Consider the following 9,548-nt stretch of genomic DNA (forward strand, 5'->3'; position numbering starts at 1 on the left):
CATTGCAATTGGAGAAAAAAAAATTGAACTCAAAGTGTAAAACTTTGGAAGGCTTGATTGTTTTAAGTCTAGAGCTTTAAGATCATTATCAATACTGACTCCTGGGATAGTATCACTTGGCTGCACAGATCAGCCTCCTCACACACTAAATCCTACATCTATGCACAGATGTTTCAGAGGATAAGCTGGTGATCAAATGTAATTTTGAATTCCCTTTTACTAACTGATGAATGACTTATTGACCGCTGAACCTGCAGTACTGAGGCTTACTGGCATATTTCATCACTTCTCAATGGTTCACTAACTTTGTACAATCACAACAAATGTGTGGGCTGCACTCAAAGCTGGTGAGCTGACTGATCTAACTGCAAACACAGACACTCATTAGAGGTTTTACGAAAACAAACAGACTTGCTGAAGCAGGTGATGGATCAAACATGTTTCAAATCCTCAAACAGGATAATATAAAGTGAAGGTTGCTCCACTTTCATATGCCATAAACAATTTCACTGATCTACAAAGGTGGTGAGAAGCATGGAAGGAATGTCAGAACTACAGAGCTGTCCCTTTAATCAAGCCGATAACCCTAAAAATGACTCAAAGATGCATGCAACAATTGAATCTGTAGTCTGTCTGTTCCTCTTAAGTCATTTTTTTTTTTTTTTACAGATGATTGGTCATCCATATGTTAAACCAGCAGACAATGCTGCAATGGAATACAGATTTGCTAATAACCAAACATATTTAAAGGAATAAGCAAGCGATCCACAAAATATTTGTTTGTATATCACTCACCTCGTGTTACCTTGAATTCTTGGAGAAAACTTTGTTTTACCCATCTGGATGAGAAGCTGGGTGAGTGTGAGATATTTAAATAAATAATACGATTTTTTAGCAAAATGGGCCTGTTTGGGAAGTACTGGGCACATGTCTACACAAATGGGATTATACTACACGAGTTGTGTATTTTCTGTTTTTAAACACAGCCAAATCCATCATCCATTATCCTTCCACTTATCTAACCTCCGGTCGCAGGGGGCTGGAGCCGATCTCAGCGGACATTGGGCGAGAGGCGGGGTACACCCTGGACAGTCTCTACACACATAGACAGATAACCATTCATGATCTTTCACACCTACAGACAATTTAGAGTCACCAATCAACAATTAAACCTTAGCTGTATGTTTTTGGACTGTGGGAGGAAGCTGGAGTAGCCGGAGAGAACCCACACCGACACGGGGAGAACATGCCAACTCCACACAGAAGAGCCACAAGCCGCAGTTGAACTGTAAATCTCTTGCTGTGATGCGAGAGTGCTAACCACTACACCACTGTGTAGCCCAACACAGCCAGTTTACTTAAATTCATCAAGAATTTTGTTGTCCTTCAGTGTGAAGGCATGTAAGAAAAACAAAGTTTAATGAAGAATTCAAGGCAACACGGTGAGAAACGGATGTTCAAATGGTCATTTTGGGGTGATTTGTTCCTCAAATCATCCAGGTTCACGAACCTGCTGACTGGGTGTGTAAATTGTCATGTAAAGATGATTCCTGTTTGCGGTACAGAAAGGACAAAATCTTAAAAAGATAATTGTTTATTTTGGTTCTTCCCCACCAGTAGTTTATCCACAATCAGACTGAAAGAAAATATAGACTAAGGTACACGAAATGGGGGATTTTTAATATATACCACAATTAATTTCATGAAGACAGCATAATGTGCATACTTTAAAGACTAATGCCAATATGATGACCACTGACTTCAAGGGAATAATCCCATGTTTGGGATTGGGTTGGATTATTTAGGACTGTAGGACAAGGGTCGGGGAAACTTGTTAGTGAGCACAAACAAAACACAAAACCAAATCACTTATCCATAGAACAAAACAATAAATGGTTTCACCCACCACTTTCAATAACAATTCAGTTTTGATGCAGTAATAGATAGTGCCCACTTGCTAGAGATGTCGCTCAAAACAATCTTTACCTTTACCAACTCACAACGCTCTGTAATTTTTTATTATCTAGGGGTTATATATATAGATATATGTATATATCTATATATATATGTACACACATGTAATTAAAATATAAAAAAGTTATTAAAGTGCTTTCTACTGACTCAAACACACACTCTTGAGAGAATGATATTGATACAGCATGTTTGAGAGTTAAAAATCACTTATTTTCTGATTAGCTGTGTTCATCAGTGCTTAAGGGATAAAGACCAACAGATGTAAGGCATGATTGCAATCAAATGGTTAGCTGAAAGAGCATGTCTGTGTCATAAATAATATCACACATGAAGCCAGCCATCTGTCAAAGTCATACTAAAACACCTGTGACCTGTTGGTGCCATCGTAACAGATACAATAGCAGATTTCTGTGTCAGAAGATTTGTTGTGTACACTAAAGGGAGATTCTACTAATATACCAACTGCACCATTTCTCCTTGTTAGACACTGCAGATCAGACCGGAACCTTTCTGATTCAACTTTTAAGACATATTTAACAGAACACAGCCTATATTATACATGATTCATTTAAAGGAACTCCAAGTGTTCAGGCTTGGGAGGGAAATCCAAAATGATGGAAGTTCAACGGTTAGGTTTAATGAAAAATGTTTTAAGGTGCGTAATGCGTGTCAACATCACTCAAAACCATTTATGAACTCATGAATGGTCCTGCCCCTTAAAGACCAAATGGCATTGAAAACAAATGTCAAGGGTAAAAGCTGGTTAATAGGGAAAAGAGATACTAGTTGGTAGCATGGAGGCAAATTTCTCAGGTACTTGTTCCACATCATCTGAAGAACTGGCATGACGTTCACGAAGCACCACTTTCTGGTTTACAGGACACAGTCATCATCTTGCAGCATTTCAGCTGAGTGGGTATAAAAATATAGACATTTGAGACCCTGAATATATGTTCATATGTGATTTTCTGCAACAAAACAAAACACAATTTTACAGCTGTCCCACTCAGTGTACACACCGTCTTTTTTAGACTTCACCCCTATCTAAAATGTGTTCTTGCATTACCCCTGGGGGAGGAGGTTTACACCCATTACGACACAGAACACAGAACGGCAATTATAATGTTGTCGTCTTCACCAACAGCATACATCCGTCATTTCTTTGTTAATACACTAAAATTACCTCTGGGTGTGTGACAGATTTACTCGGGAAAGAGGAGTGTGTTTGTGTGCGCGTGATGACATTACATCAACATGTCTTTGTGATGCCTGGCTATGTGCTGGCTCTTCTCCGAAGGCCTCCTAAAGCCCTTGGTGCAGTAGTCGCAGCGGTGGGGGTAGTCCTTGGTGTGAATGGAGATCACATGGCGTTTGAAGCCAGAAGCGTCCGTACTGTTATACTCACAATACTGGCACTGATAAACCTTTCTACCACTGTGTGTCTTCATGTGCTTCTTCAGCTCAGCAGGCTGCCGGAAGCCTCGCCGGCAGCGCTTGCACTTAAAGGGGAGGTCCTTCGTATGCAAGGACAGGATATGGCGACTCAAAGTGAAGGTGTCGGGAGCGTTGAAGTTACAATGCCGGCACTGGTGCACCTTGTTGCCCTTGTGTGTTTCCGCGTGTTTCTTCAACTCTGAGGGCCTGTGAAAGCCTTTCTCACACACGTCGCACTGATGGGGGAAGTCCTTGGTGTGAACAGAGATAATGTGTCGTTTCAGGTCACTGGAGTTGGTGCTCTTGTGCTCACAGTGTGGGCACTGGTGGGTCTTGTGGCCTTGCACAATCTCTATATGACGTTGGAGTTCCCGTGCGTCAGCGTAAGCTTGTGGACAATGGCTGCACTTGAAAGGCAGATCTGCGCCATGCTTGCTCTTGATGTGAGTCTTTAAGTTGGACTGATCTGCACAGCGAAACTCGCAGTGCGGGCAATGGTAGGGCTTCTCACCTGTGTGGGTCCGCATGTGTTTCTTCAGCTCTGATGGGTGACGAAAGCCTTTGGCGCACTCGACACACACATGTGCAAAGTTCTTACTGTGCACAGCTAGCAGGTGACGGTTGAGCAGGCCCTGTTCAGCTGTCTCATAATCGCAGTACTTGCAGTGATGCAGTTTGGGCTCCCGATCCTTTACGATGAGCTTGTCAGAGCCCAAGGGGCTAGACTCGTGGTAGCGCCGTGCGTACTCACTGTATTCTGGAGAGCGCTCATTGTTGTGACTCAGCAGCTTGTGACTCTCCAAGTGGTTGTGGAAACTGATCTTCTTGTTGGTGGTGAAGTCGCAGTCAGTACACTGGTACTTCTTCTTAAGAAGGTGGTCCGGGTGATTCTTCATGTGGCATTTGAGGAAGCCTCTTGAGCGAAACTTCTTCCCACATATGTGGCAGGGGTAGACAGTCAAAGGCATGCCATCTGGTCCAATGATAACAGCTGAAAGAGATGGTTGAAAATACAGTTAACAAAACTTTTAAATCACTTAAATGTTCATTAAACCATACAAATTCCTTATCCCAGATTTTCATGCTGTTCATACCAGTCTGACACTGTCGTGTGTCTCCTTTCTTCTTTTTCTTAGCTTTGGGTTTGAGGACACGGTTGGCACCCATCCCCTCTCGGATTTGCAGAAATTGTGTTCCTGCTCCATTCTTCACCTGATCGATGGTATTACCTGAACAGATATTTTAGATTTCTTTATAAAGAGGATAGACGTTATTTTTCATTGTGCAACATGCTAAATTGGTTGGCAGTCATCAACATGTTATATATCCATGCATTTGCTGTACAAATTGCCAAAAACATTTTGTTACTAGAGTACAGGGTTCCTACATCTTTTCCGCAGTCATCAAGCACTTTTCAAGCCATTTCAAGGTGCATTTTAAAGTCTTTCCAGTACCTTAGAGATGTGGTAAATTACATATTTATACACAACATATACAGTATATACAGTTTAATTTCTGAATAATTCACTTCTGCGTCATAATAGCTGGAGGTTATTGCGCTACTGATTACAAAATAATGTTTCATAATAGCATTCTATAGAAGGGCGACAAAACAGCAAAACAAAGTTTGATGTTTTAAAATGTCTTGTTACAAATAGGTGCTTATTATTAATATTATTACTTATTATTAAGTATTATCAAGGATTTCCAGCACCTGCGAGTGAGTCAGCTAAAAAGAATGTTGAGGCACAGTAGTCTCTTTTACTGATCTCCTTTCAACAGTCAAAGAGGATTATTATTATTATTATTATTATTAAAGACCGAATGTCTATACATTCTACTTATTCACAGCCACACAACCTGTCTGACAAAACGGACGAAAAGCTGTTTAACAAAAGGAACATACTGATGTCATCATCGTCATCCTCATCACTGTCGTCATCATCATCCTCTTCTTCCTTTGGATGGTTCTTGACTGCCATGTAGACCATTTTGTCACGGCCAACTCCCAGTCTGCCTGATGATGCAGCTTCCAAGTCGGGGTGGCCATTCTGGTAATCATCCTCTGTTATTACCTCAGTTCCACCTGGAAAGTGAAAGAAAAATGTAATCAAAGCCACATTCAGATGAACAGGGAAGAGTCTACTTGTATGTTGTTGAAATAATTTGTTACTTGCCTAAATCATCATCTGCTTCTGCTTTGAAAATGTAGACTTTGATGACCTCAGAGCCGTCCTCCTCTTTACATTCCTTGTCTTCCATGACCTCAGTGCTGATCTCCAGGGGAGTATCTCCTATGTCCAGCTTCTCTCCTACCTCATCCACTACAATAACACAAATACCCTTAGTTTTCAAAAATGAGCAATATTAAAACATGGCATTGCATAAGGACAATGTTTATTAATATAAGCCATCATATTGTAAGCTGTCTTACAGGAGATCATGAGGTAATCCTCGGAGCTGCTTCTTGCATCGTCATCCTCGTCTGTCTGCAGGGGAACAGCCTCCGCTGGCAGCTGTTCGTGAATTATGGTCTCGGAGTTGGCCTCTGTTACCATCAAGCCTTCCGACACAAGCTGGTGGTCCAGGGTGTTATCCTGGTGCTCAGATAGTAGCTCTGCCACAAAAACCTGGTCTGGCATGCCATCATGGTGGTGGTTTGAGTCCTGGATGAGGTCTGAGGTTAGGACATGATGATGATGATGATGATGATGATGGTGGTGGTGGTCCAGATCTTCCTCTATTGCAACCTCTGTGCCCAGAATGTTCTCAGGCATGATCACGCTGTGCTCGGAGGACACCATGTCTTCAGTGGTAATTTCGTGGGCTTCTACCCCTCGAGACTGCAGACTTTCCACATCTACCTCCAGGCCTTCAACAACCTCTGCTTCTAAACCGTCCACTTCCACTTCTTCCTCAAGGCCTTCAACAACATGAGCTTCAAGGTCCTCAACATCTACCTCAGTTTCCAGACCCTCGACCACATGCGCCTCCAGACCCTCCACTTCCACCTCGCCCTCTAGGCCCTCGACAACCTGAGCCTCCAGCTCTACCACATGTGTTTGTAGCCCTTCAACCACTTCTGCCTCCAAGCCCTCCACATCTGCATGTAAACTCTCCACCACTTCTGTCTCCAGTTCTTCAACCACCTCTGTCTCCAGGCCTTGAACCACCTGAGTCTCTAGGCCTTCCACCTCAAGCTCATGCTCCAGGAGGATTCCCTCGTCCGTCATCACATCGGAAAGAAGCATACCCTCAGGGACAGACACCACAATGTGCTCCCCATCAATGTGAGCCAGACCACCCATGCCTGCAACTGTAAACACAAAACAGGATTGTGTGACAAAGAGTTCAAATGACAATCAAAGCTACAGCCCATGTTTGTTTTTTTCACATTCTGTTATCTTCACCATAGTGAAGATAACAGAGCAGCTTGTCTCATGGTTGTGAAGGTATGTCACCTTCTTGTTGTAGATATGCTGTAAAAATGTCAGATTGACCATGTAACATTACTGTGACTTTATTATTTAAGGCGCTAAATGGTATTTACTGTCAGCTTTCACAGGTGTGACACATTATTGGTGTGGAAGCCCTTTAGGCTTTAGCTTTATTTTCACTGGTGAGGTAACGTGTCTTGGATTACATGTTGCATGCTGAAATTACTGGTTGTCACCTTGTTCAACCTGACCACCTACCAAAGTCTTGCATGATCATAGCGTGGGGCATCTTGAGCTCCTGAGTGTGTAGCTCCAACACCCCTCCTCCTTGATCCATGTCTTCACTCGGAAAAAAGACTGAAAAATACAGTGTACGCCATGTTAGCCTTCTTCTTTCACTTTGTTAGTTACTAAAAATAAAAGTGAAAGCACAGAGTCACAGTGCAACACTGGCTGGTATTCAACACATACCTTCACATTTGATGATAAAACCCTTAGAATATAACCAAATGGATATGTGATGTGCTTCCTTCCATCAAGGTAACCTGACAAAGAAAAAAAAAAATTGGTACTCTTAAGGATTGCACTGTTAATAGAAGAAATATAAAAGTAGTAATGCCTTAGTTAGGTTAGTATATTGTAACAGTTGAAAAGACAGTTCTACATGGGCTCACATAGGGCTGCACAATTAATCAAATTTTAATCGTGGTCACCATTTTGGCCGACACGATTAAATTAACCTGATCGTCGGCGATATTTCCATTTTAAAATGCGGGCTCTCCTGCATATTTAATCAAGCACTTTGTACACCAGTAGTCCACCAACCAGCAGGGGGCGAACGCATAGTTAAGGTTTCATGTAGCTGCCTGAATAAATAACGAGTGAGCGCTAAGCAGGATGTGACGTCGTACTCGACGCCACAACAACACGCACCATTGTAAAAGCTAGTGAAGCAGTATTGCCAACTTAGCGACTTTGTTTCTATATTTAGCGACTTTTCAGACGCCTTTAGCGACCACTTTTCAAAAAAAGCGACTGCCGACAAATCCAGCGACTTTTTCTGCTGTTATTGGAGACTCGTTCTTGTTAAGAAGGGTAAGAATGAGTCGAAGCAGCACAGTTCTCCTGCAGCAGTCTCTCCCAGCTGCAGAGCCGGAGGGGATGTTAACCCCTTAGTGTCCTGTCTGCAAATTGCTAATAACAGTTAGCTCTGTAGCAGTACAGTGTTTATGTGCTGCTGCTACAGGAGGTGTTCACTTAGCGAACTGTTTGTTTACAACAAGCACCGGACACTCTGTGCACACACTATAAACTGTTCCTATTGTTTGTTTAAAAGTAGTGCAATAAAAATACAGATGTTTGATGATGAACATGATGAATAATCGTGATTACAATATTGGTCAAAATAATTGTGATTATCATTTTGGTCATAATCGTGCAGCCCTATGCTCACATTTATAATTGAGGTATTGGTGCAGCCACATATAATGTCCTAACGCTTCAAAACATGACAGAAGAATTGTATGCTGCCACTAAGAAGGAGGGCAGTTGTGTTGTTGACCACTGGCTCCATCCATTGTTTATCAAGAGTACTACAGGCAGCTTCAACCTGAGGACATATAGCTATACACCTGGAGCTGCTTGAGCCTGATGGCTGCAGACCAGCTGAGACAAAGGGCTGTCTGGCTCAGTGTGTACAAGGACCAGCTCACATGCAGCGGCTCTGACTGCTTTTGGAAGCTGGACTCTGCCTGTTTTTGTAAGAGGAAATGCATTGCAATCACATGACGGTTCAAAATAAGCCAAGTGTGTAATGTCTGCAATACTGTGTAGTGACGTTATGGGTCCTTGTTTTCCACGGATATATCATTTTGGAATAACACTAACACGGTGCTGCTACAGTCGTCGGTTTAAAAAAACTGTGCTCTGGACTCTGCACAAAACTACACATGCTCCGAGTTTATGGCCACCAATGAAAGTACCGCAGACGTTATGCAATGCATACTAGGGCGGCTACCGCCCTCCACCCACCACAGCTAACTAGCAAGCAAGCTAGGGCTGTTCCTCCGAGCGCCATTTTGTTTTAGCATAATGGCTAATTTAAGAACCGCAACTGCCGATCATATTCCGCCACTTAAATCCCAACTTCGTACAGCGTTACACTCTAAATAAAGCCAGTGGCACAAGCAACACACTGATATGCTTTATAAGATTATTGTGTTATATGTCACTCTAATCTGTGCGACGACGGCCGTCCGGTCGGCTAGCTAGCTTGCTAAGCTAAGTGAAGCAGCTTGTGCCGCATTATCTTCCATGTTGTTTTTCCAAAAGGCTGAAAGAGGCCCGCTACGGCCGACTGGGCCCTTGCGTCTTATTCCACATGCCTCTCTAATGGATTCAAAATAATTTTACCTGATAACGTCGTCTTCTGACTCTATCGGTGTTTCTCTCCCTTCCCAGTTTTGTCTGTTATTGTTTTGGTTTATTTTTGACGGTAAGCTAAGTGCGGCCTGCAGTTTTGGATCCCCGGGCACCCTTTGCTAGGCCTCGGCCAATCAGCTTGCTTCCTGACAGCAGAGGGGGGCGGGGGGCAGACAATGCGTGGCCTCGTTTACCGCTGAGCCCTTACTATTTGCGTCATGCATAAGAGAGCACAGTTACATTAACACACACATTCTCATCATGGGAGCATATCTTCGCCCG

The 9,548-nt window shown here is 42.8% G+C and overlaps 1 protein-coding gene across 1 annotated transcript; it reads right to left on the reverse strand.

The window, feature by feature from the left end:
* Nucleotides 1-1,578: 1,578 nt before the first annotated feature.
* znf711 (zinc finger protein 711) lies at nucleotides 1,579-9,392 on the reverse strand. Its single transcript, XM_059346626.1, has 8 exons — nucleotides 9,258-9,392; nucleotides 7,317-7,390; nucleotides 7,104-7,202; nucleotides 5,843-6,724; nucleotides 5,586-5,732; nucleotides 5,315-5,494; nucleotides 4,503-4,637; nucleotides 1,579-4,399 (listed from the first exon to the last, which is right to left on the reverse strand). Exons 3-8 carry the CDS (start codon nucleotides 7,180-7,182, stop codon nucleotides 3,219-3,221), a joined length of 2,604 nt encoding a protein of 867 aa, XP_059202609.1. The 5' UTR covers nucleotides 7,183-7,202; nucleotides 7,317-7,390; nucleotides 9,258-9,392; the 3' UTR covers nucleotides 1,579-3,218.
* Between the last annotated feature and the right edge of the window lie 156 nt (nucleotides 9,393-9,548).

Source organism: Centropristis striata, chromosome 12, assembly GCF_030273125.1.
Source record: "Centropristis striata isolate RG_2023a ecotype Rhode Island chromosome 12, C.striata_1.0, whole genome shotgun sequence".
Taxonomy (NCBI): domain Eukaryota; kingdom Metazoa; phylum Chordata; class Actinopteri; order Perciformes; family Serranidae; genus Centropristis; species Centropristis striata.

Coding starts and splice junctions, on each gene's coding strand:
- znf711 (XM_059346626.1), bottom strand. CDS start 7,182: ATGGATCAAGGAGGAGGGGTGTTGGAGCTACACACTCAGGAGCTCAAG. Junction 5,495..5,585: donor AGAAGCAGATGATGATTTAG/GCAAGTAACAAA, acceptor TTCACTTTCCAG/GTGGAACTGAGGTAATAACA. Junction 4,638..5,314: donor GGATGACGATGATGACATCA/GTATGTTCCTTT, acceptor ATATCTGTTCAG/GTAATACCATCGATCAGGTG.